Source organism: Prionailurus viverrinus, chromosome C1 (genome assembly GCF_022837055.1).
Source record: "Prionailurus viverrinus isolate Anna chromosome C1, UM_Priviv_1.0, whole genome shotgun sequence".
NCBI lineage: Eukaryota > Metazoa > Chordata > Mammalia > Carnivora > Felidae > Prionailurus > Prionailurus viverrinus.
Genome location: NC_062568.1, coordinates 184,171,318 through 184,199,103, shown reverse-complemented (window position 1 = coordinate 184,199,103; position 27,786 = coordinate 184,171,318). Strand labels below are relative to the sequence as shown.

The following is a 27,786-nucleotide window of genomic DNA, read 5'->3' as shown; positions in this document are numbered from 1 at the left end:
ACAGTATGGGGGTTCCTCAAAAAACTAAAAATAGAACTACCACACGAGCCAGCAATTGCACGACTAGGCATTTATCCACGGGATACAGGTGTGCTGTTTCGAAGGGACACATGCACCCCCATGTTTATAGCAGCACTAACAACAATAGCCAAAGTATGGAAAGAGCCCAAATGTCCATCGATGGATGAATGGATAAAGAAAATGCGGTGTGTGTATATGGTGTGTGTGTATACACACACACCACACACACACACACACACACACACACACATACATACAATGGAGTATTACTTGGCAATCGAAAAGAATGAAATCTTGCCGTTTGCAACTACACGGATGGAACTGGAGGGTATTAGGCTAAGTGAAATTAGTCAGAAAAAGACAAAAATCATATGACTTCACTCATATGAGGACATTAAGAGACAAAACAGATGAACATAAGGGAAGGGAAACAAAAATAATATAAAAACAGGGAGGGGGACAAAACAGAAGAGACTCATAAATATAGAGAACAAACTGAGGATTACTGGAGGGGTTGTGGGAGGGGGGATGGGCTAAATGGGTAAGAGGCACTAAGGAATCTACTCCTGAAATCATTGTTGCACTATATGCTAACTCATTTGGATGTAAATTTTAAAAAATAAAAAATAAAATTAAAAATAAAAAAGGATATTGACAAACCAGTACAAAAAAAAAAATCTGTCACCTTATGGAGTTACCAAAAGATTTTTTTTCTTGTGATGAGTACTTTAAAAAAAATTTTTTTTAAAGCTTATTTATGTATTTTGAGAGAGAGAAAGAGCAGGGGAGGGGCACAAAGAGAGGGAGAGAGAGAGAATCCCAAGCAGCCTCCACACTGTCAGTGCAGAGCCTGATGGGGGTCTCAAACTCACAAACTGTGAGATCATGACCTGAGCTGAAACCAAGAGACAGGTGCATGACCAACTGAGCCACCTAGGAGCCCCTCTTGTGATGAGCACTTTTAAGATCTACTCTCTTAGCAACTTTCACATAGGCAATCCATTTTTAGATTTTTAACTATAGTCACCATGCTCTTCATCATATCCCTAAAAATCCCATTCTTTCCTGAATCATTCCAGTCAAGCCATTTCTGGCATCAAAACTGCCCTTGTTAAAGTCATCAGCAACCTCCACATTGCTAAATTCAGTGGTCCATTCTCAATCCTCATCATGACACATTAATAGCTTTGACATGGTTAATTACTGCTTTTTTTCTTTAAGATTTTATTTTTATGTAACTTCTACACCCTACATGGGGCTCGAACCCAGAACATCAAGATCACATGCTCCACCGACTGAGCCAGCCAGGTGCCCCTAATTACTACTTCTTGAAACATTTCTCCTGGCTTCTGGGGCAGCATGCTCTTTGGTTCTCCTAACCCCCTGGCCTCTCTTATATGGTTCTTACTCTTCCCCATCTGATGTAGTGTTTCCAGCACTTAGTCCATTAAGTTGGTCTCTTCTCTGTTCACTCCCCAAGTAATCTCACTCCATTTCCAGGCTTCAAAACTCATTCTGGGTCTTTCCCAAAATCCTAGATTCATATAGTCAACTGCATATTCAAAATTCCACTGGTATGTCTACTGGGTATTTTAAATCTAATGTGTCCAAATGGGAATTCCTGCCTACCCGCACCCCCCCCCCCCCAAACCAAACAGCTACAATCACCAACAAACCCCAAACCCTCTGCTTCTCTGACAGTCTTTCCCAACTCAGGAAGTAGCAGTTCCATTCTTTCAATTTCTAAGGCCAGGACTCCTGGAGCCATGACTCTATTCTTTCTGTCCTCCCCCTACATCCATTCTATCAGCAAATCCTGATGACTCTTTCTTTATAACTTATCCAGAATGTGACCACATCTCACCAGCTCTAATACCACACTCTGGTCCCAGCTGTTGTTTCTCAGCTACCAGTTTTCACTTGGATTATTGTAATGGTGTTTTAACTAGTTTCCTTGCTCCTGTTCTTGCTTTCCAGTATCTGTTCTCAATAGAATAGCAAGAAGGATTCTTTTAAAACCCTAAGTCATGTCACTGTTTCACACAAAACTTTCCAAAAGTTTCCTACTTCACTTAGAATAAAAGCCAAAGTCTTTACAAATGGCCTACACAGCCATAGGCGACCTGATAATCTCTCTTGCTTCATCTCCTGACACTCTCCCCTTCTCTCTTTGAGCTCCAACCATTATAGTTTTCTCCATGTTCCCTGAACACACCAAACCTACTTTTGCCTCAGGGACTTTGCACTTGCTTTAAAAAAATTTTTTGGCTCCTCTTTTCTCTGGATAGCCATATGACTTGTTTGCTCATATTCTTTTTTAAATTTATTTAAGTTTGGGGCGCCTGGGTGGCGCAGTCGGTTAAGCGTCTGACTTCAGCCAGGTCACGATCTTGCGGTCCGTGAGTTCAAGCCCCGCGTCAGGCTCTGGGCTGATGGCTCAGAGCCTGGAGCCTGTTTCTGATTCTGTGTCTCCCTCTCTCTCTGCCCCTCCCCTGTTCATGCTCTGCCTCTCTCTGTCCCAAAAATAAATAAAACGTTGAAAAAAAAATTTAAATTTATTTAAGTTTATTTATTTTGAGAGAGAGACAGAGGATGAGCAGAGAAGGGGCAGAGGGAGAGAGGGAGAGAGAGAATCTCAAGCAGGCTCCTCACTGACCAGAGCCAAAATCAAGAGTTGGAGGTTTAACTGACTCAGCCACCCAGGAGCTCCTGCTCATAGTCTTTAGGTCTCTGCTTAATGCTCTTATTAGAGAAGCCCTCGCTGAACATAAAACTGTAAACTTGATTCTATTGGCACTCCCTCTCCGCTTCATCTCTTTTAGTATTTGTGTGACAAACATCTCCGTTGTATTTGTGTGACAAACTACTTGATTGTTTTTACTTTTTGTCTTCCCCAACCTGATTGCTGTCCCTATAGTTTTGCTGTTCTAGAATGTCATATGGGTGGAACTCTACGGTATGTAGCTTTTTGCGTTTAGTTTCCTTCACGTAGTATAATGCTTCTGAGATTCATTTGTGCTGTTGTAGTTTGTTCCTTTTTCATTGCCGTGTTGCACTCCATTGTATGGATTTGTTTATTAGTCCACCAGTTGATGGACTTTGGGCTGGTTCCAGATTTTCATTACTTTGAGTAAAGCTGCTATTAATGTTCACATACAGGTCTCTGTGTGAACACATGTTTTTACTTTTCCTGGGTAAATCCTAGGCGTGATGTTGCTTGGTCATTTGGTATGTGTACGTTCAACTTTATAAGAAACTGCCCAACCAGAGCTGTTGTGCCCATGTACACCCCCACCAGCAGTGTGTGAGAATTCTAGTTGCTTCACATCCTTGCCAAGACTTGATATGATCAGTCTTTTTAATTTGAGTCATTCTAGTAGATATGTATTGGTAAAGTGTTTTCAGTTGCTGCTGTAGCCTCCGTATCAAGTTTTCATTTGTAAGCAGGCCTTAGCTTTGTGGAAGGCATTGTTTCCTGCTGTCATTGAGTATCCTCGTATCCCCTCAGGCAGCTAGTGGAAATCAGGTGGGTTTTCCAACTCTGAAAGCACACTGGTTTTTTGTTCTCCTTGTTCATCTTCATCAGGCCTTGATGTCAGATCTAGCTCATGGAGCTTGTTCTGTATGTGATCCTCTCTGTCATGATGTTCAGGTCCCTCGCCTCCCCCTCCCAGGCCATGGGTGTGGAAGGGTTGCCCTCTGACTGGCCAGGGTACTTATGGACGCTTACAATACATCCTTGTGTACTTGGCCCCCTCCCCGCAAGTGGTTCCCTAGTAATTCTGTGACTTTTTTCTTTTGGCTTCATCCTGAAGTCTGGTGTTCCAGCCTGGCCGGGAATGGAAAGTTGAATGTGACGTCCTCTGACACCCTCCCTTCTTGTAGAGGGGTCTGAGGTTTGTTTGTTTAAGCTGAACAGAGGATGCCAAAGATAGAATTTGAGTCAGCTCAGCACTGGCTTAGGCTCTCCTTTTCACTCTCCTGGTTCCTCCTTCGCTTTCCCCTCCCCCTCTAGCCAGTTGTTTCCTGGGCTTTGTCTGAGATACACTGTACAGTTTTAGCCCCATCTCGTAGTACTGCCTGCTGAAAAACAGTCAGAGGCGACATGGAGGAGAAACCGCCAGGAAGTTTCTGACAACAATGAGCTGCGGGCCTCTGCCTCTGCGCTGATAGTACGGGACAGCAGTAACCTCAGGAGAAAGGCATTCGGAGGCCTGCGCTAGCTGTGGGCTTGTGGCTAACTCTGGAAAGGAGGAAGGTCGAGCGTGGAAATGCCTCTCTTAGATTCGTCCTATTTGCCATCAACCATCTTTATTTTGACTCATGTTCTGGGAATTGCTGGTGTTCTGTACTGGAAGAGATGTGCCAGGGGCAGAGCAGGTAACTTTTGTACTGAAGTATAAATCAATCTACTGTGGGGCTTTTGAGGGTGGGGTAAATGACGGAGGGCTTCCCAGTGGCTTTCCTTAAAGGGCCAGTACGTCTTCTCAGCCCGGATGCTATCAGACCTAGGACCTAGTATGTGTATAGATGTACTGAGGAAACAGGGCTGCCCTGGACCTGGACTCTTCCCTGTTCTGTGAGGCTGTCTGCTAGAGGGTGCTGGTTTGATGAAGTGATGTCTGGGCTCCAAGCTGAGGGAAATGGCAATGGTGCTGACTTGGGTCCTTAGAGAATCAAGCTCTTCCTTTCCTTCCTTTCTTAATCTCGAAGTGGCTTTTAGGTCTTTGTTTTTAACCAAAACCATACAGTAATTCTATCACCCTCCTCTGGGTCCTCTAGGTCTGATCTGAGAAAACTTGTGGAATTAGAGAAGTTTCTGGATTTGGTGTGTTTTTGGATGAGAAAAGGCAGTGGAGGAAAGGCCAGTGAGAGGAAGGGGTGAATGGTGTCCCTGCCTAGGTGCTGCCTCTGTTCTCTTTGATATGATTAAAACTGTTCCTTTCCCCTCAGGCAGCTGTATAGTTTACTTGTTTATCTAAGCCATCCTGTTCAATGCAAAGTAGTTAACTGTTCTTTTCCCCAGGGAGTCAGATCCTGATACTTAAAAAAAAAAAAAAAAAAAAAAAAAAAAGCAGACCCCTCTTTCTTCTAGTACTTGCTATTAGTTAAATTATATTCCTTTGGCTTCTAAAAGCCCAGTGCTGGAACAGCCTCACGTTTGCTATTTCTAAGTCTCCATGGTTGAGGATTAATAAAAGTCTAACTTTCCCTGGAGTTCACCCTTGGATTTCAGTGCTTTTACTACTGTCATTGTGATCCACCTGCTACCTTCAAGCCAATGTATTGAGAACTTGTTACTTGGTATCTTACAAGTTAAGGTAGAGATTTAATGACTTATTACTTCGCTTGCTATTAAAAGTTCATGAATGCTTGACAGAATTAGAATTAGATTCAGTCATTCCCCAGTGTCCTTTCCAGTAAGTCCCAGAAATGCTTTTGACTAAATATCCAGATCCCAGCATGTGTCTATATCAGCAAAAACAGACATTCAGAAATATGTTTGCTTGTGTGGTGGTGTTTTTAAAGAGGTAGCCCAACGTAGCTTTCCTGGAATATAAGACTGTATTGGAGTTTAGAAAGAAAGGAAAAGGCAGGCATGAATTATTTGGCCCTATGTACTATTTCAGATGCAGTGAGAAATTATCATCCAGGCTGAGGCTGCTACTTCCCTTTCCCCATGCACTATGGTAATGACATTTCTAAACCACTAATTGATTGATATTTTTAAAGTTTACCTTCAGTATAAGATTTTCTCTGATACTTACTAGGCAGGCCCCTGTCTTTTAAGTGCTTTCTTTTTTATGTTTTAGTAATGTGAATTTCATAAATAGCCATAAAATGCATTGAAATAAAAAAGAAAAATACATTGTAAAAGCTTTTTATTTCTATGAGACAACTTTGGTTCTAGTACCTCATAGTTAACTGGGAATGTGCTGTGTTCAGTTTATCTGTAAAATTGGAGCAGGGGTTTTCCAATTGGTGACTATGGATACCAAAACTTATGCAGAAATGCTTAAGAGATTCTGTACCCATTTTATTTTAATTTCAATTTTGAGATGTATTTTATCTATTTAAAATATATTTAAATGGATACATTTATCTCAGGGCGCCTGGGTGGCACAGTCAGCTAAGCGTCTGACTTTGGCTCAGGTCATGACCTGGCGGTCCGTGAGTTTGAGCTCCACATTGGGCTCTGTGCTGACGGCTCAGAGCCTGGAGCCTGCTTCCCATTCCATGTCTCCCTCTCTCTCTGCCCCTCCCCCACTCATATTCTCTCTCTCTCTCTCTCTCTCTCTCTCTCTCTCTCACACACAAATAAACATTAAAAAAAAGTAACATATATGCTGTAATGTACTACCTTCCAAATGGACATCACCAGAATAAAGTTTCCCCATCATCTATCTCTGTATATATATTTAACTGCTTATAAATTTACAGTTTAATCAAAAAGTGAAGTTAGTATCTAGTATCTTTTCATCTGGTCTTTAAAAAAAAAAATTTTTTTTTTTAATTGGAAGCATTTCACTATTGCAGAACATACTGCAGAATATATGTCCTGTGCCTGATAAATTCTGGGCAAGACTCAGTTGTATGGGCTCAGGTGCTCAGTCCATAGTGAGTAGGAAACACATTGGTAAGTGATGACACTGTAATATTGGCAGAGCATGTACTAAAAGTTTTTGTGCTTCTTGCCCTACATTTCTAGTCATATTTACATTTTGTAAAGAATGTACACAGTTTTAGATATTGAAGGTATTTGGCTTTGAAACAAATATTTCTGCTGTTCTTCAGGCTCTTGTATCAATTTATTTGAGCAATATCATGAGAGTACCAGGCACACTGTGAAACTGTTACTGTTTGTTGCTGTTTGTATGAACCAGTTAAAAAAGGCTTCACTGTATTTCATGACATAGACATAGACTGGATGCTGAGGCTATTATAACTGTAATTAACTGATCTCTAATTTTAATCAAAATTACTCGACTGGTTATTTCATTTAGCTTTAAAATAAGTAACATACATTTGAAGCCATAACATTGATTTATACTATTAAACACTGCTTTTATTTATTTTTTATTTTATTAAAAAAATTTTTTTTTAACGTTTATTCATTTTTGAGAGACAGAGCATGAGCGGGGAAGGGGCAGAGAGAGGGAGACACAGAATCCGAAGCAGGCTCCAGGCTCAGCTGTCAGTACAGAGCCTGACGTGGGGCTTGAACTCACAAACTGCGAGATCCTGATCTGAGCAGAAGTTGAATGCTCAACCGACTGAGCCAACCAGGCGCCCCTATTTTTATTTTTTTTTAATACTGCTTTTATATATTCTATATGTTGAGTTGCATATAAGATTTGTTTGAAAACGTGTTCTGTGAGTTAAAAACCACTAGGTGGTTTCTTTCGTTCTTTCTTTCTTTCTTTCTTTCTTTCTTTCTTTCTTTCAGAGAGAAAGAGAGTGCACATGTACAGAGAGAAGCAGAGAGAGAGGGAGACAGAGGATTTGAAGTGGCTCTGCCATGATAGTAGAGAGCCCCTTGCAGGGCTTGAAGTCAGACTCACAAACTGTGAGATTATGACCTGAGGCAAAGTCTGACACTTAACTGACTGTGCCACTCAGGTGCCCCTAAAAACCACTAGGTAATTTCAGGGTTCCTTCTAGTTCCTTGGTTCTAAGACACTGTGTTCTGGTAAACCCTCACTGTGTTTGTATAGATTTCTGATTTCTCCCACTCTTTTTTTTTTTTCAATTTTTTTAAGCTTTTATTTATTTTTGAGAGAGAGAGAGAGAGAGAGAATGCTGGAGAGGAACAGAGTGAGAGGGAGACACAGAATCCGAAGCAGGCTCCCAGCTCTGATCTGTCAGCACGGAGCCCGACACGGGGCTCAAAACCACAAACCAGAGATCATGACCTGAGCCGAACGAAGTCGGATGCTTAACCGACTGAGCCACCCAGGTGCCCCTGATTTCTTCCGCTCTTAAAGTTGATAACAAGTTCTGTTTTTCTTGTAGAGTTGGAAAGGATCTTACATATTAACCAGTCCAACCTCTTAATCCTACCTTTATTAGAAGTCATTCTTCCTTTGCTTAAAGGTCTTTGATGGTACAACATACAGCCTATGGACTATTCATTGTGTTGGTAACTGGGGAGTTCTTTTTTAATTTGGAAATTGCCTCTTTTTTTTTTTTTTTTTTCCTTTGTAAAGCTTATTTACTTTATGAGAGACCATGAGCGGGGGAAGGGCACAGAGAGAGGCAGAGAGACCATCCCAAGCAGACTCCACACTGTTAGCACAGAGCTTGATGCAGGGCTCGAACTCATGAACCCATGAGATCATGACCTGAGCCAAAATCAAGAGTCGGATGCTTAACAGACTAAGCCATCCAGATGCCCCAGAAGTTGCCTCTTTGTAACTTAGGCCCATTAGTCCAAATTTTGCCTAGCAAAGATCAAGTCTACTTCCTCTTCTAGGTGTCAGACTTACTTAGGTTTGAAGGCTATCTTTGCCAGCCCAGACTCTTTCCTCTTATTTACTATATATGATTCCCTAACTCATTATTCTAGTATTCCCTTTGGACAGTTAACTCAGTTGTTTTTGCTTTGAAAATTTGGAGGCCATGTGTGCATGTGGAGAGGTGAGGGGAGTAGAACAGAAACATGGGGAAGGAATCACTGATCACTGTTCCTTCACTTTTCTTAGTTTTTTTCCTAGATGTTTATGAGTCCCTTGGTGAGCTCTGGTTATATAAGCACATGGCTTTTACAACCACATCCCTAAGTCACCATCTCTTCAGTGGATGTAAACAAGGTACAGGAAGACATAGTTTATATTGAAGTCATATAATATCTGTAAAACAGCACTTTGCATTCAATTAGTATTTAGATTTTTAAATAGTTTTCGATACACCCTGTCCACACTTAACATTCGCATATATCATCTTGTTATTCCAAAAACTTCCTGTTAAAATAACCTATTTCCCCCAGACTCCTCCCCACTCCTAAAGCCAGAGTTACCTTTCTGAAATACAGAGCTTTGTGTGTCACTCTCCTGCTTAAAATCCATCAGTGCCTCTCCTCTGCTTTTAGAATAAAGTTCAAACTTTTCAGCATGACATGAAAGTGTTGTGGGGCACCTGGCTGGCTCAGTCAGTAGAGCATGCGACTCTTGATCTCCGGGTCATGAGTTTGAGTCCCACGTCGAGAGTAGAGATTACTTTTTTTTTTTTTTTTAAGTGTTTTTATAATTTGCTCCCTGCCTATTTCACTAGTTCCATTTCCTGTCTTGGTCTTATAAGCAACTAGTACTCCAGAATCTTTTAAAAACTTGCAGATCTCTACCACAAATGCCCATACCATCTTTTCAGCTGGACTACTTGATACTTGTCCTTCAAGGTAAGTAGTTACTGCCTCTGGAAAGTCTTTTCTCCACTGAAGTAAGACTTCCTTCTCAGTGCTCCAATAGCATTGTGTTAGTGCTTCTTATTCAAACCTGTATCATCTTGCTCTTGTCTGTCTCTCCCCACTAATTAGAGGCTGTTAGACTGTAAGATCTTTAAGAACAGGGACTCTTACTCACCTCAGTTTCTCAAGTGTCTGAGACAAAATAGCTGTCAGCAAATGTTACTTGAACAAATAAAATGAAAAAATTATGATAGCATTAGATATAAGCTGTAGCATGAACTTGTCCTATTCATTTATGTATTTATAGGGCTTGCATTAGCTTGACATGTAATCTAAGGTAGGTGCTCCATATAAAATAATTGAATGATAGAGAGTTGCCCTGTGTTGTAGTTTATTAATAACTCATATTGTTATAGCATAAATGGGAAGAAAGCTTTATGGTTCCTTGAGAAGAACATTTGCCAAAGGACAAATGTGTCCCTCTCTAGGGTCTTGTTTTCTTTATCTGTAAAGTAAAAGGGTTGGACAATCCAGTCTTTTAAGGTTCTTTCCATTTTCAGTATCCCACTGGGATACTAGCTATAATTCCTGGATCTGGACCATGTGAAGTACAACCTAAGATTGTGTCACCTTGTTTTTTTTTTTTTTTTTAAAGGAGCTCCATTACACTGTTGAGTCTATTAAGCTTAAGTTCAGTTATAAAATGGTCAGAGACTGTCCATGGATTGCTGTTAATCTCCCTGCTACACACCACTGTCCCTTTAGTTTTCTTGAACTTCAGCACACGACTTACAGGTTTTCTAGTTACATTTTGTCCTGTGAGACTTGGCGTCAGTGTTGAGGTTGTTTTGAATGTTGATTTCTCCATTTATGACATTAGCTGTGCATCCTCCATTTATATTATCTGAAAATGTGTTAGGCATATAACAGGCACTCAGTAAATAAGTAAATGGTCATATATCAAATATCTTTACTCAGATGACAAAACCATCAGCTGTTTTAATCAAGGTGGAGCCTTTATCTTTTTCTTTCCTTAGCTATTTTTTCCAGATCTGTCCAGTGTAGAAAGACCACTGAACTTGGAGTCAGGAAATCTGAGTTCTAAGTCCTGGCTCTTCTGCTGCCTACTGGGAGATGTTAGGTCACTTATTTCCTCTGGACTTCAAATTTCCATTCTGAGTGAGAAGAATAAAGACTAAAGTCTCTAATTTTCTGTGATTCTGGCAGTGTGATCATCTGGCCTGGACTTGCATATAGCATGGAATTGTGGTTGAGAGTCTGGGTCAGACTGCTTGTGCTATCATTCAAGCTCTGCCACTACTGGCAGTTTGACATCAATCTACCTGGGCCTGTGTTTCCTCCTCTGTAAAGTCAGGTTAATAATACTGCATGGTGGTTTCGAGTTAGTTTTTAGAATACACTCTGCACATGGTAAGGACTTTACAATTGTTTTTTCTTTGTTTATTTAAATTTATTTATTTATTAGTAATCTCTGAACCCAAAGTGCGGCTGGAACTCATGAGCCTGAGATCAAGAGTCGCATGTTCTTCTGACTGAGCCAGACTGACACTCCAAGGACTATGTAATTGTTTACTATCATCATGATACTTGTTTCACAAAAGATATCATTGAGGACATAGTAATTTCCTGTAGGCTGCAGGGACAAAATACAAATATTTGTCTTTACAGTCGGAATGAAGACATGTGAAAGAAGCCAATGTGGGAGTATATGAAAAGTTAGTGGCATATTATGAATCATTGTTTTACACATCAGGAGGAAAGCCTTTTGTGTCTGCTTTAATATTCTTAACAGTGGATGATTTTGGCATTTAAAGAAATGTATATTGCTTTGATTTTCTGTGATAGTGTAAGAATGCCAGTAGTTGTAAATTCTCTAATATCTTTTAGCCATGTATGGAAATAGTGGCTTGAATCTCTTCCATTCAACATTTTATTTATTTTTAATTTTTATTTTTTCCCCACCCAGCATTTTACGCATCTGTAGGTAGCAATCAGACTCACTTTTCCTGACTCTAACATCTCTGAACACACAGTGACCGATGACATGACTAAAAGTTGGGCAAAAAAGAAGGGGAATGGCTGGGGTAATCACTGCTCAGGCCTGTCTCCTCTGAATAATTAAGAGCTGACTGTCTTTTTTTTTTTTTTTTATGTTTATTTATTTATTTTGAGAGAGACCACGAGTGCATGCACGGTGGGGAGAGAGACGGAGAGAGAACCACGAATAGGCTCTCTACTGTCCGTGTGGAGCCCAATGCAGGGCTCGATCTCACGAACTGTGAGATCATGACCTGAGCTGAAATCAAGAATTGGGTGCTTAACTGACCAAGGCACCCCAAGAGCTGACTGTCTTAACCAAAGTCTTCCTGCTGTCAGCAGTAGCTTCCCTTTTGAGATTCAGGACCTCCTAGGATCCTGGGAGGGAAGGCAGGTCTCCTGGTAGCTAGACTGACCTTGTCCCCAGGACTCTCTCAGTCCACAGTGCCTTCAGGGGAAATGGGTCTGCTTGGATGCAGGGGGAATGAGGAGAAGGTAGGTTTTGGTTCATCTTTTTCAGAACTTACCCAGTGATGATTATTTTGACTTTTAGAGACTGTGAAATTACTTAGTATTTCTAGAAGTTGCCCCACATATTCACTTAGGATATGCCCTAAATCTCCAGTTGGCTATAGTCAAATATTTTTATTTCTTTATCTTCCCAGGAATATTCCACGTTCTTAAATATACAGCTCCCACACGGCAGTGTAGTTCTGGATTAAGTCCTTCCCACAGACAGCAGGGTATAAGAGGGGGGCATAGCTTTGGAGCTGGACAAATGGCTGTGTAATCTTGGTCAAGTTAGCCTTTTAAAAATATTTTCATTTCTAGGGGTGCCTAGGTGGCTTAGTCGGTTAAACGTCAGGTCGTGATTTCCCTGTTCATGGGTTTGAGCCTCAAGTCAGGCTCTTTGCTAACAGCTCAGAGCCTGGAGCCTGCTTCCGATTCTGTGTCTCTCTATCCCTCTGCCCCTCCCCCGCTCACATTCTCTCTCTCTCTCTCTCTCTCTCTCTCTCTCTCTCTCTCTCTCTCTCTCAAAAATAAACAAACATTAAAAGATTTTTAAAAAAGAAAAATATTTTCATTTCTGAGATGGAATTGATAATACCATCTTAGAGAATTGTTGGGATTAGATGAAATTATATTTAAAGTTCTTAGCACATCACCTGTGAACTAACAGTTATAGTAGATGCTCAGTTAATTTTAGCTTAGGTTATTGAGTGCCTTCAAAATGTGTGTAAGACCAGGATAGGAGGCAGAAGACTCAAGACTCAGGAAATTTAAGTCAGATAAAGGAAAAGGTTACTAAATACAAATCAGGAAGCATTTATTCCTTTTTCCTCTCTCTTCCCTATTCCTTGTGCCTTTCCCTTCCTAGTTCAAGGTAAATTCTAGGAGGACCCTTCCTGTCCCAAGATTGACTAAGGAGAGTTTAATAAGAGGAACAAACTGAGTAGAATTGTCGCAGGTTATCGGGGTGACTGGGAGCTTAGTCAAGGAGGGATAAGGTCAGCTGTGAGTCTCGTTATTAGTAAGTAGTAACAGGATTATTAGCACTTTGTAGGTGGGAGGGATGCCCAGTAGGGAGTGAAGAAAGCTGTCAGGGCACTGAGGCAGGTCATAGGGCTTGTGTAAACAGAGTGGCCTGCTAGGCAAGCTCAGTCTATTAGTTTTTACTTGCAGTCTTTGGGGCTAATCTCTGCAGACTTGCTTTCCTGGGCGTTGCCCCTCCCCCCCTTGCCTAGAAACAGGATTGGAAGTAGCATTAGCCTGAAGAAGTCATTCTATTTAGGGAGCTGGAGCAGAGGGCCAGTGATTAGGCCCTTATCTGCAGCGGGGCCTTTCTGCGTGGTGTGGGACCGGGATCCTAGTGGCCGTCCTGCCATCGGCGGAGGCTCGGCTTCTCTAACCCCTGGTTGGGTCAGAATTGTGAAGAAGCAATAGATGGGCCGGGCCATCCTAATGAAAAAGCCCTTCATTGTATTTCTTCAACATTCCAGTGTCTGGTACAATTAGCCAAGACTCAGAAAACAAGTTGGACAAACAAGCAAGCAGTCTTCCTCTGATGGATAAAGGGATCTCTGGCACCGCGGAGTTAAGTGTGCTGACTTGCAAAGACAGAGTGGGAGGGTCTGGGAAGAGGAAGGGGACTTTGGGATGACATTCCTGGCTGGATGAGAGGAAAGAATGGAGCAACAGGCAAACAGTGTTTTTGAAGTTGATGAAATCTGCTGGGCTAATCTACCTGAGAGGCTGGCTGCAGCTGGGCTACTCTGTAAAGTAGGTGGAATCATTGACGAGAGACTGTGACTCTTCCCTTTGGGCAGCTGTAAGTGTGGGGAAATGAAGCTCCCTTTAGAATCTGGGAATCTGTTGGCAGCAGACAGTGAAGGGATTCGCCGCGTTGTAGTCTCTCCCATTTTGGGACCTTCTCAGTTGGTTAACGCTTCATAGGTACTTCTGCCTGAGGAGAGGCCAGCCCTAGGAGCAGTTTGTTGGGCAATGGATGCACTGTTCCTGACTTGGCAGTAAGCCATTCTACCTTACCAGCTGTCCTGCAACTCTCTAAGATTCGCCAGGTCACAAGCTTCTGCTCTGCAAATGGAGGGTAACTCAAAGACCAGCCTCTTTCTGTGTGCTCAGTCTTAGTGACTTGGCTGGACTTTTTCATATGAAGCTCCCACCTCTGTATGCTGCTGTTGGTCTGAAAACTCTGAGCTGGTGCCACTTTTGAATAGGATGCTGTTTGCCTGAAGACCTGAACCCAGTTTTTGGAATTGCCCTAAGGAGGAGCTTCCTCTCTGACCTCAAGGGGAGGAGGAGGTCATTAGGAAGTGGTGGGTGGAGCCACGTCTCTGTACTTCTGCTGTCTCTCCCTGCTCATCGAATAGCCCTTTGGCTATCTGTCTCTGTTCACCCTGAAGTCTTTTTTGAGGAGCTGCAGAGGGTGCACAAGCCACTGTCTGGAGGTTCTTTGGAACACCCTCCTTTTGGGTGGGGTCAGCAGACACGAGAGTGCCATGTGGCCTAGTTACCAAGATGAGCACGAGTTCAACGCCCACCTGGTTTGCCGCATGTGCTGTATGGGTACGTGAAGTTTGTTCTTTGTCTGGGCCTGTGGATCCCAAAGAGCCCTTGCTCTCATTGACTCACAGGAATATATGGGCTTTGAAATCTTGCAGGTGTTACAAACTTCGGGCTTGTTAAAATGTGCAGGGGAATAGACTGTGGTGCCCTACTTCCTGGGGAACTTCTTAAGCTTGTAGTCACTGGCAGTTAAGAGCCTGAGCTTTGGGTGTGGGACTTTTTTATAGAGACTGAATTCATGCTCATGCTTCTTTTCGCCTGTATCAGGAAACCACTTTTAAGTTATGTTACATAGTTCTGAAAGTCCAGGGTATATTTTTAGCAGAAGTTGGTTACGGAGTCCACCTCTGAGCAGACTGGATGGTGGGGGGCGGGGGTGGGGGCGGGGTGGGGAGGAGTCATGGCCTGGATTTCCTCTTTGGGGCTGATTGCTAATTCTCCATACACTTAGTCTCTTCTGCCAGTGGCGAGGAGCTAGGAAGACTTGAAGATGGTCTGTGGACAGGACCTAAAGAAGAGTTGGAGGCTAGGAGGAGTGTTGTGTAGGCTGCACTTAGATCTCCCTTGATAAAAGACTAGCGTTCATTTAAATAATATTCTGTGACCTTGAGCAAATGGCCTAGCCTTTTTGGCCACAGGTTTCTTTTGGCTTCCAAACTACAGGGTGCTGGAATGAGATATCAATTCATCACTTCTCAGTAAAATGAAAAAGATAAGGGGAAGGTAGTGTGCTTTTCATGGGCGAAACTCATTTAAAGAACTGTCCTTTACTTTGAAATTGCCCTTCCTACTTTTCTGATGTTAAAATGTCCTTTATTTTATGAATGAATGTTCTTAGGTGGTAGTTTGGTTTTAGATAATGCCTACTTAACAAAAGAAAAGGTTAACAACTTTATGTTAGGTTTTCTGATTTATTTTGGAACATTTATTGGTTGGTGAAATCCAAGTTTGGGAACTCCTGGATTGATCATCGACTTTGATAATCAAACTTTTGATTTTATACTGTCGAGTCTCTAAAGCAGAACAAAATTGTGACCCAAATAGGTTTTCACTAAAATGGAAATCACTGGCTGTTTTATCAAAGGGAGATGACAGAAGAAATCTCAGAAGGGGTGTAGCATAGCTAGGGTTCCGATTCTGTCTCCTGACTGGGAGGCCAGTATTGCTAGATATTTAAGTGCTTTCTGAGAAACAGAGGTGGTATTATAATAATGTTTGGGGCACATGGAGGGGCCGTTTTAGTCTGTTGTTTCCATGTAGTCTAGCCTTTTATCTTTCTGGTATCATTGAGATTTCCTCCCTGAGATCTAGAGGAAAGAGGCTCTGTATCTGAAAGTGCTTAGAGATAAAAGGGCCCCTTTTCTGTAATCAACAGAGAAGTATAAGGAAATCTAGAATCTTTATTGAATGTTTCGAAGCAAAAACGTTATTCTCTCTCATCCTACCTCTTTTAATCCCATGGCTGATAGTTAAAAGAGGGATTTTGGCATCACCTGTTTACTTGGGGTTCTTGCTCTACCACCAAATAGCTATATGAGGTGGGAGAATTGCTTAACCTTTCTATGCCTTGGTTTCTTCATTTGTTAAAAGAGGATTTAAATAGACCCTAACTCAGAGTCATTATGAGGAATACATGATATTCCAGCATTTAGCCCAGTGTAAGCTCTGCAGGTGGTTTTGATATGGCTGGTTCCCAAACTAAGATCTGGGAAGCATTGATCTATCTAGTCCAAACTCCTCACATTATAGATGAAACTCAGGTTCAACGAGGGAAGATGAGTATTCAGTAAATTAAGAATCATAGGCTAGAGGCCAGCAAATCCAAGTTATAGGCTGATTCTGCCACTGTGGCACTTTCTCCAAGTTCTTAAGTCTCACAGGACTGGGATTTCTTCATCTTTAAGATATTTTGAGGATTCTTAAACCTCTAATCTCTTTCTATCTGTAAAGTACTTAGTTTTTCTGAATGTGATAATCTAGTGAATTTTCAAGAAACTATCGAGCTTTTCTCCCTCTTCCCTTCTGCTTGTATGCCTCTCCCTCTATCTCTGTGGCTCATTTCTCTTGCCACATGCTTACTCCCAGATTATTTCTGTATCTAACTTCTGTCTTGTATTCTCTGATTGCCAATAGAGCAAAGAATTATTATTCATAAAGTTCCTGTTTGCCTGAGAAATAACATAAAACTTTAATTTTATTTTGAAGTTGCTAGAATTATCACTTCCTTAAACTCCCAAATCTCAATCTTCATTGAGACATAAGCCTGTACCAACCCTTGGTGATAGATTTCTGTCATGAATCCTATTACAGCTTTGGTTTGCACCTCCCTTCTTCCCGTTATTACACAGGACTATATTGTGTTGTCTCCTAATAATTTCATGATGGCAGTAGGTGTGGTGGTTAAAAGTCGGTGATAGATGTGAATTTGAATCTCCATTCTGCTACTTGCTAACTGTGTGACTTCTGGCAAATTATTAATAAGCCTCTTTGAGCCTCACTTTGAACTATAAAAATGAGGATAAATGATGCGTACTTGATAGAGTTGTGAGGAGTAAATCAAATACTAAATGAGACAGGCTTTGCACAGTGCCTGACACAGAGTACACACAATATCTAGGTCAGTCTTATCTCCCAAAGTTGACTTATATATGTCTGAGGATAGGAATCATTTATAATGCTGGTGCCGTTATACATTTTTGGTAAGCACAGTTTAATTGCTTGATCTCCATCTCATCTTTTCTCCTTTCCTCTCCTCTCCTCCCCTCCCCCTCCCACCCTCCCCTCCCCTCTCTTTTCCTCTCCTTTCTTCTCCTTCTCTCCCCTCCCTCCCTCTCTCTCCTTTTCTCCCTCCCTTCCTTTCTTATCGAAGCATAGTTGACAGACAATGTTATGTTAGTTTGAGGTATATGATTCAATAAGTTTATACCTTATGCTGTGCTCACCACAGTGTATCTACCCTCTGTCACCATACATTACTATTACAATATTATTGACTATATTCCCTATGCTGTACCTTTTACCCCTGTGCCTTATTCATCCCATAGCTGGAAGCCTGTATCTCCCACTCCCCTTTACACATTTTGCCCACCCCCACACCCCACTCCCCTTTGGTGACCATCAGTTTGTCCTCTGTATTTGTGGATCTGTTTCTTCAGCCCATTTTCTCTGAGCTTACATTAAGTGGTTCAAAGTCTCCTGGATCCAGATGTGGCAAGAAGAATTTAGGAAAGCTGTAACTGCAGATGGGACATCTGAATGGAAATCCATGCTCCCTGCTGAAAAGCAGCCTTTTTTCTTTTTTTTTTTTTTTTTAGAGAGAGAGAGAGAGAGAGAGCACAGAAGGGCAGAGGGAGAGGGAGAGGGAGGGAGGGAGAGAAGAGAGAGAGAGAGAGAGAGAGAGAGAGAGAGAGAGAGAATACCAAGCAGGCTTCATGGCCAGCACTGAGTGTGGAGCCTAATGTGGGGTTGGGGAGGGGGCCTCTTTTGGACAACCACGAGACCATGACCTAAGCTGAAAGCAAGAGTCCGATGTTTAACCCACTGGGCCACCCAGGAGCACCCCTCCACCCCCCGCCTTTTTTGAAAAGTAGCCTTTTAATTATCATTTGGGAATACTTCTGTAGTCTGACTTTGAAAATCCCATCTTAAAGTGTCCTTGTAGATAATAACCTTGGCGCATAGTGGGCTTTCAGTGTATATTTGTTAAATGAATGAGTATTCTTGAGTATCCATTGTTGTCTTAATTGTTTAAAGAAATTTAAAACATGGTTCTTGACTCCAAAGAGCTAAAGTTCAGATAAATTGGATTTACATATAGAGGTATCTAACAATAGGTTTTATATGCTTGGTGCCAAGTAAATTGAATAAACATAGGCACCTTGAGGCATCTAGAGGTGGCTGGCATAGCCAAAAAGGTATAAAGGAAGAAGTGGGATTTCAGTTGGGTCTTGTAAGGAGGCTCTAACTTAGATGATCCAAAAAGAGTGGAGGGCGGGGGCAGATATTCCAGTAAGGGCAGATGGTGAACAAAGACAAGAATGTGCAAAGTGTGTTTGGAAACAATGATATCAGAATGGTTGTAGTGAGGTCTTGTAGGGGAGAGCCTAAAGGAAAAGGTGGAAGAATAGATTGTAAATTTCTTCAGGTCAGAGGCTACGTCTTTGTCTCCTCCAACCACCTAACATATAGTGAATAAAAACTAGACTCAAATATCAAAGGGTTGTAGCAGACTATGGAGTAAAGGGCCTGGACTTAGTCTTCTGGGAGCCACTAAAAGATTTTGAGTAGAGGGATAATATGGGCAAAGTGGTTATTTAGGAAGATTTGTTGAGAGAGGCTGTCTGCTGTACTTGCCACAGCCTCACCGGCAAACAGTTAGCTTCAAATCTGTATCCTCAATTTTGACTGCTCTTCTGAACTCTAGACCTAGGGTTCCAACTGTCAGCAAGAAGGTCTTGCTAACACTTCATTATTTTTCTTCTCCTTTACCCAACCTGTGCACAGCCAATCTGTGCCTCCTTCTGTTTTCCTAATCTCAAGACACTACTCCTCCCAGTTGCTAGAAACATTATTTGACCAACATTTGTTGACTAGAAACATTGGAATTGTTTTGAAACCTCCCTTTCCTTACCATATCTAGTCACTATTTAAGGGCTATTGTTTCTGCCTCTATTTTATCTTGCAGATCTTGACTGCCCTCCTTTAATACCTGCTGCCTCTGCCCTAATTCATGCTCTTAGATTTCTTTCTTGGTTTGTCATGGTAGACATCTAGCTTGTTCTTGTACCTCTTAGTTGTCTGTCTGCTGCAGTCTGGCCTTCAGTTCAGTGCCAGATTAATCCTTCCAAAACACCCTCTTGTTCAGAAAATCTCAGTGTTACTATTTTATTTACTGAATTAAGCACATACTCCTTCAGTTTTCTGGAGTGATTTAACCTCAGATGACCTTGCTAGCTACCTTTCTCATTATGTTGCTAATTGTAGGCTATGCATAGCTATACTATTCCCTGAAACATATCCTCTGTACTTACACATGTCCCAATCGCTGCTCCTGCTTTTTCTTCCGTTCGGCATTCTTTTTTTTTTTTTTTTTAACGTTTATTTATTTTTGAGACAGAGAGAGACAGAGCATAAACGGGGGAGGGGCAGAGAGAGAGGGAGACACAGAATCTGAAACAGGCTCCAGGCTCTGAGCTGTCAGCACAGAGCCTGACACAGGGCTCGAACTCACAGACCATGGGATCATGACCTGAGCCGAAGTCTGACGCTTAACCGACCGAGCCACCCAGGCGCCCCCCTGTTTGGCATTCTTTAACTCCTTTTTGGGTTGCCCAAATCCTAATTGTTATCCAAGGTTTAGTTCAAGCATCATGCCTTCCATGACTCTTCTCCTGCCCCTCTATCAGAATTAGCCAACTCTGTGATTATCAGCATCATGTTGTGTAGCTTGTATATGGTGTGTTATTTGCTTGATAATATTGTTAATTATTTACATATTGGTCTTTGCACTAGGTTGTAAACTTCGTGAGGTCAAGGCACAGGCCTTTTCTGACTATCTACTTCCCTTCTCTGTCAGCTCAGGTATCTCAGTTTGACATTTCCAGGTAGTTGGTGCTTCTTGGGCTTCTTGAACCATTTGTGATTTTTCTGTGGCCCCTGGGGAAACAAGCAAAAGCTATTCTCTTATTTGCTTTTTTAATGATTTATAATGCACTGGGACTATGTTATAGGCTACGTTGGATTAGAACACAGAGCTTTGCACTGCAAATGCAGGCTTTAATTCCAATTTTAGGCCTATTGTCAAATTGTTTCTGGCCGAGTAGGACAGATAGACGTGTAAACAGTGATATCTTGTACCAAGCACAAGAGGAAGATCACCTCAACTAGTGTGTATAAGGGATAGGAAAAGCTCCTGGAGGAAGTGATGGTTGAGTTGAATACAGAACAATAAGTAATCAGAGAAAAGGGAACTATATTCCAAGCAGAGGGAACAGTAAATACAGGGGAAGATTACATTCGGCAAGAATGTTCAGGAAGGCTGAAAGAATTTTTATGAAACAGGAGAGAGGAATGAGTGGCAGGCAGGCAGCACATCATAATGGGTCTTAGATGCTGAGACAAAAAGTTTAAATATTATCCTGAATGGAGGCATCAGGCTTTGGAATCCAGTGGAGCTGAGTTCAGATTTGACTTCATTATCTACCTTGTGATCTCTGAAAAATTACTTACCCTCTCTAGGCTTTATTTTTCCAGTAAAATAATATTTAATTTTCAGGGTTGTTGAGCATTAGAAGCAATATATGTAAGGTGTGTAGCACATAAGCAGGTGTTCAATAAATGTTAACTGTTAATATTATTAGGAGCATACAGAGTCATTGAAGGATTTTAAGTCAGACAGTAAAGATTAGTTTTGCCAGAAAGATGGCTGGCAGCATTGAGAAGGATAGTGTCTTAATTTGGGCTGCCATAATAAAACCACACACATGGTAGCTTACACAACACACCTTGATTTCTCACAGTTCTGGAGGCTGGAAGTCCAAGATCAAGGCAACTGCAAATGTGTTGTCTGGTGAGAGCCCTCTTGCTGGTTCATAGACTGCTGTCTTCTCACTGTACCCTCACATGGCGGAGAGAGGACTGTCTGGGGTCCTTTTATAAAGAACCACCTTTTTATAAGGCTCCACCCTCTTGACCTAATCATGTTCCGAAGACCTCACCTCCTGATACTATCACAGTGGGGGGTTAGGATTTCAACATATAAGTTTAGGGGAGGAGATACAAACATTCAGTCCTCAACACATGGATTATAGTAAGGAAACCTGTTAGAAACAGAGGGAAAAGAAAAGTTCAGTTTTAGACAAATTGAATTTGAGATGACTATGAAATAAATGTTTAGGAGGCAATTAGGCATATGGGAGTGGTATTTAGGATGAAAGTGTGAGCTTAAGATATGGATTTGAAAATTATCAGTTATGATTGAAAACATAGGAGTAGATGAAGTCATTCTGGGAGAATGGAGAGAACAGCTCTTCGTAACTTTTTTTAAAAGCTGTGTTTTTGGGGGGCACCTGGGTGGCTCAGTTGGTTAATAAGCATCTGACTTCAGCTCAGGTCATGATCTCGTGGTTTGTGAGTTTGAGCCCCCGTCATGCTCTTTGCTGACAGCTCAGAGCCTGGACCCTCCTTCGGATTCTCCCTCTCTCTCTAGCCCTTCCTCACTTTCATGCTCTCTCTCTCTCTCTCTCTCTCTCTCTCAAAAATAAACATTAAAGGGGCGCCTGGGTGGCGCAGTCGGTTAGGCGTCCGACTTCAGCCAGGTCACGATCTCGCGGTCCGTGAGTTCGAGCCCCGCGTCAGGCTCTGGGCTCATGGCTCGGAGCCTGGAGGCTGTTTCCGATTCTGTGTCTCCCTCTCTCTCTGCCTCTCCCCCGTTCATGCTCTGTCTCTCTCTGTCCCAAAAATAAATAAAAACGTTGAAAAAAAAATTAAAAAAAAAAACATTAAAAAAAATAAAAGCAAATAAAAGCTATGTTTTTCCCCTTCCACCATGCACATAACACCCACCTGTATCTTAAGAATACAGAATGAAGGAAAGAGGGTGAAGGATGAGTAAACATATAAGGAGTGAGCAGAAGAGAAGGAATAACCCAAAGAGGAAGAGGAACACTAGGGTAGAATGGAGTCTGAGATTCATGAGGGAGAGTGGGTTTAAAAGCTGAAGGAGGGGCGCCTGGGTGGCGCAGTCGGTTAAGCGTCCGACTTCAGCCAGGTCACGATCTCGCGGTCCGTGAGTTCGAGCCCCGCGTCAGGCTCTGGGCTGATGGCTCAGAGCCTGGAGCCTGTTTCGGATTCTGTGTGTCTCCCTCTCTCTCTGCCCCTCCCCCGTTCATGCTCTGTCTCTCTCTGTCCCAAAAATAAATAAACGTTGAAAAAAAAAATAAAAAAATAAAAGCTGAAGGAATGATCAGCAGTGTCATTTGAATTGACAGGAAGGTGATTGTGGAGAAAGCAGTTTCAGTGAATTTGTGGGGCCAGAGGCCACACAGGTCACATGGGGGACTAGGAGGAGAGGAAGTGGAGACAACATTGTCATCATACTTGTTCAGGAAGCCAAGGGGAAAGGAAAGAGAGAAGTTAAAGATATACAAGCTAGGGGATAATTGTTGGATTAAGGTTCCTGAGGGAAGAGAAGAGATGGGATCCAGATTTTAGGTGGAAGGACTTGCCTAAGTTACAGGAAGGACATCTCTGCCAGTGAAACAAAAAGAAAGAAAATTAGGGTATATTGGTAGCTCAGTGGACTGTAATGCCCTTAATAAAAGTTGGAAACAAGTATTAAATCCTTCTAATTAACTAATCCCTGAATGATTAATTGGTGCCTCAATATGTACAATCTTAGAATTTCCCAGTGGGCAGTTGGGTTCTTTGTTGTCAGTTCATAGCCTTTGGTGGGGCCAAGTTTATAAGAAGCATCAAAAATGTGGCCTTTTCTTTGATTGACTTGGGTACCTTTGAAAATTGTAACTTTGCTGGGCCTGGAATTAAATTAGGGATTTGTGTGTAGGAAGCCAAACCTAAAACTTATTTTAAAAGTTTCAAGGTCTGAGCTGTTTGGAGCATTTTGAAGGTATAATAGTTAAAGTTGCTCTTTGGCTTCCCTGATGAATTTCCTTGCTAAAAATATTAATGATCTTAAACCCCAGGTACTGCAGTATCCTTGTCTTAATGCTTAAATTGGAAAGAACTTGCATATAATTGATGGGTCTGCAACACAGGATCCTAAAAAAGAATCCTCCAGCTTTGGGGCACTGTTGTTCCATAAAACCCTTTTCTGAGGAGCTTCTGGCTCAGCTCTAAAGCAGGCTAGCTGGTCTTGAAAAGGGCTTGTAATCACGTTGCCCTTAGTAATTATTCAGAGTAAGTACTCAGACCTCTCACTCCTGAATTGAAAGTCAGTTTTTTAGCTATTAGAAACATGACTGATATGAGAACATTAGGTCTACCTGGCGCATTATTATCCTGTAAGGACTTGGTAGGTGAATAGAATAGCTTATGGATATAGTAAGATGGAATGAACAGTCTCCATCATGCCCGTTGCATCTTTAGGTCTAAAATAAAGGAGGCAGTGGACTAAAGAGAAATCCTATGAATTCCGCCTCTTTAAAATGTTGATTAGTTTAGGGGCACCTGGGTGGCTCAGTTGGCTGGGTGTCCGACTCTTGATCTTGGCTCGGGTCTTGCTCTTAGGGTGGTGAGTTCAAGCCCCATGTTGGGCTCTGCTCTGGGCGTGAAATCCATTTAAAAAAAAAAGATCAGTTTAAAAGGACATTTGTTAACTTTTCCAACTATGTATTAACCTGTCACAGCAAACGCATATAGCTTTTATGATAAAATAAATTCTGAAAAGAAAAATAAGAAGGAAAACTTGTGTCTCCAGGGTGAGAATTTTGTAAAATTAGAAACAGGCCACTCTTGGTTAAGAAGGTATTAAGTGTAGTGAAGCAGAATGGGTTTGGTAGTGGTGAAAATGTAGGGGGTGGGGCAGAACTTTCAGTTGGCTTTTTGTTTTCTCATCATGGCTGCATGTTTCAGCACACAGGTGACACTGCGCTGTTGGCTTTTTTACCTGTTGGACTGTTTTCTTGTAGGTAACTTGGCTGTGATTTCATTCTGTGTGTTTTGTTAGCCAGTCTTCTAATCATATATTGGCCAGTCAAGAAAGTTTTTGTTTTAGGTCACATCCTGCAGAGCTTTAGCTGTTAGCAGCTTTGGGAGATACAAAAAGTAAAGCATGGTCTCCTTCCTTAAGGAGTTAATGATCTCATGGGTGATGTGAGAGTAAGCATATTAAAAGCCAGGACTCTATATGTAAGTGCTGACTGAGTGATTAGCATAGTAAGAACCATAAAAATGTGTAGGACAAAGAGACTGTTGAGCCTGGAGTTGTCAAGAAAGGCTGCCAGAGTAGTTTTCTCAAGCATACATCTGATCATGTCATCTCCTATTTAAAATCTTTCAAAGCTTCCTCTTACCTATCTCTACCAATTTCTTAGTGGTAAAGTTTGAACTCCTTTGTTTGCAAGAACGGTCATGATTTGACCCATGCCATCCTATCTAGTTTTAAATCTCTCCACTACCTAATACACATCCTGTCTTTCAACCATCCTTGATTCTGTGCTCTTCTCTGAACATAAGCTCCCAGTTGTTTCCATGAATTTGCATTACGTGAAACTTCGTGTAGTAGCTTTGTCCCTTCCTTTTAATTCCTGGCTAACTTCTACTCATCTTTTAAGGTTTAGGTAGAGTCATTCATCTGGAAACTTTCACTAATTGCTCATGTTTCCCTCTCCTGTTCAGGTAGCTTAACCATTTCTCTTGTGTTCTTGAGCACTCTGTGCTTAGCTCTGTTATAGCATGTATCAAACTGTACTGAAGTTATTTCTCTTTTCTGCTAGACTTTTTCTTTTCTTTTCTTTTCTTTTCTTTTCTTTTCTTTTCTTTTCTTTTCTTTTCTTTTCTTTTCTCTTCTTTTCTTTGTAGGTTCCATGCCCATTGTGGGGCTTGAACTCAGGACCCTGAGATTAGGAGTTGCCTCCACCAACTGAGGCAGCCAGGTGCCCTGTCATCTCTTTTAAAGAATAGGGACAGTGACTTTGGTATCTATTGTCAGAGTCAAACACAGGCTCTTCTAGTGACCTAGGTCCTTAATAAAGACGTATTCAAAGAAGAAATGAGTAAATGAATAAATTAAATTTTAAGGAATAAATAGCATTTGGAGAGGTAGAGAAGGAGAGATTAGCATGTCATGAAGAGAAAATAGTGTGAGCAAAGTGTCAGTGATTTAGATGAGACTACAGTTGTAAGTGGATTCTTTTGTGATTGTTTTTGTTTCAAGTTTTTATTTAAATTCTAGTTAGTTAACATATAGTGTAATATTGGTTTCAGGAGTAGAATTTAGTGATTCATCACTTACGTATAACACCCGGTGCTCATCCCAACAAGTGCCCTCCTTAATACCCATCACCTATTTAGCTCACCCCCCACCCACTTCTCTCCAGCAACCCTCAGTTTGTTCTCTGTAGTTGAGAGTCTCATGGTTTGCCTCTCTCTCTGTCTCTCTCCCTTTTTTTCTCTTCCCCTATGTTCATCTGTTTTGTTTCTTAAATTCCACATATGATTGAAATCGTATGGTATTTGTCTTTCTCTGACTGACTTATTTCATTTAGCATAATACACTCTAGCTCCACCCACATCATTGCAAATGGCAAAATTTCATTCTTTTTGATGGCTCAGTAATATTCCATCGTGTGTGTGTGTGTGTGTGTGTGTGTGTGTGTGTGTGTGTGTGTGTGTATGCCATATCTCTATGCATTCATCAGTCAATGGACACTCAGGCTCTTTCCATAATTTGGCTATTGTTGATAATGCTGCCATAAACATTGGGGTGATGTGCCCCTTTGAATCAGTATTTTTGTATCCTTTGTGTAAATCCCTAGTAGTGCAATTGCTGGGTTGTAGGATAGTTCTATTTTTAACTTTTTGAGTTATAAGTGGATTCTGATTCAGTCTGCAGATGACACAGGTTTGGAAAGGATAATGAAGAAAGATAAAGAAGAATAATGAAGAATTCAGTTAGAAAACTGAATCAGCATCTAAAAAGATCAAAATACATTGGAATTACAGTGGTCAAATCTAATAAAGATCTTGGCTTTGAATACTTACAGGACTCTATTAAGTGAAAGCCTACACTTAAAAAAAAAATTCTAGGGGCGCCTGGGTGGCTCAGTCGGTTAGGCGTCTGACTTCAGCTCAGGTCACGATCTCGCGGTCTGTGAGTTCGAGCCCCACGTCGGGCTCTGGGCTGATGGCTCAGAGCCTAGAGCCTGCTTCCGATTCTGTGTCTCCCTCTCTCTCTGCCCCTCCCCTGTTCATGCTCTGTCTCTCTCTGTCTCAAAAAAAATAAAAAATAAAATGAAAAGTTAAGAAAAAAAAAATTCTAACAGTTCCAAATGAGAGCCAATAGGTAGACTTAATAGTGAAGCAGATGATGACATTTTATAGAACTATTAAATAAATATGTATTGCCTTAGGAGGTAGTAAATTCTCTATTAAATCTTAAATATCAGGAATATTATAGAAGTATGCAGGATCTGGGCACACCTTTCAACCCCGAATAGATGATTCTTTGTTGTTGAAGGGAATCATGTTTCAGCAGGGAATGACACTAGTTAACTAATTCTAACTCCTAAGTTCTGTGGTATATAGCAGGAAGAGATCAGTGTTCTTGCAAGGCAGGAAAGGATTTAAAGCTGAAAAGAAGGATGTGAAGTTCAGACCAGAGACAGGGATGAGGTAGCCTTACCAAATGGCTATAAACTTAGAAATGTGAGCAGGTAGTACATTCACCTAGAAGTAGAGAGAGAGTGTTGGCATTATTTGGAATGGTGCCTATGTGACCCTTACTAGGTAGTCAGTTAGAAAGGAAGAACCAGGCAGCGGGGAGGGAAAACCTCACTGATGTTTGTGTGGATTGCTAGTGAACCAGAGTTCTATAATTCTGCCACTTTCTTCTCTGGAATGCTGACTGACTTGGAGCAAAAAATGGAAGAGTTGAGCAATGTGGTAATTCAGGTTTGCAGATTGTCACGGTGAACGTAGTGGTAGAAGGTTAGGCAGATGACAGTTCCTGGGGTATTAATGATGGCAGCTTTGAATTGCTTAACTGTGTTGTCTAGCATAGACTGGAATAATCTTAGATGCTCTTAAAGGGAATGGAGTGATGAAGGTTAGGAATGATTAGAGGTACAGAAGGTTGATAAAGATGACTGTTAAGTAGGTATGTTTGGAGCAGAAATGAGGCCCAGGAATGGCAGCGTGATGGCTGGATATGCACAGGAGATCAAGTAATTTGAGGATGCCACAGGGTGCCTGTGAAGATAATCAGTGTGAACTAAGTTGTTACGGAGGTTAAGGTAGATTTAGCATGTGGAGGGGGACAGGTGGCAGGGAGTGGTCCATGACAGCAAGGATGATTTGAATAAGGTAGTATGGGGATGGCATAGGCTTCAAATAGAAGAAAAAGAGCAAGGCTGATGGATCAGTGGGGTGGAAGCACCCTGGGGAATTGGCGGGTGTGGTAGAAAGGGAGTCCTCTGCAGGACCAGGCCTCTGGAACAGTGATTGCCAAGTATTGGCAGTCATGTATTTGTTAAAGAGGT

The 27,786-nt window shown here is 41.6% G+C and overlaps 1 protein-coding gene across 15 annotated transcripts in view; it reads left to right on the top strand.

Moving 5' to 3' along the window:
* Positions 1 to 27,786, top strand: part of MACF1 (microtubule actin crosslinking factor 1) — a 331,328-nt gene that overhangs the window by 98,326 nt on the left and 205,216 nt on the right. The window contains exon 1 of one of the 15 annotated variants that reach the window (XM_047871156.1): positions 4,082 to 4,401. The exons of 12 other annotated variants lie outside the window; for them this stretch is intronic. In XM_047871156.1, coding sequence (XP_047727112.1) covers positions 4,293 to 4,401 — 109 coding nt within the window. In that variant the 5' untranslated portion in view covers positions 4,082 to 4,292. Of the gene's footprint in view, positions 1 to 4,081; positions 4,402 to 9,351; positions 9,416 to 14,422; positions 14,570 to 27,786 lie in introns of those variants that run through there. 2 more of the 15 variants (XM_047871161.1, XM_047871159.1) reach the window with 2 other exon arrangements.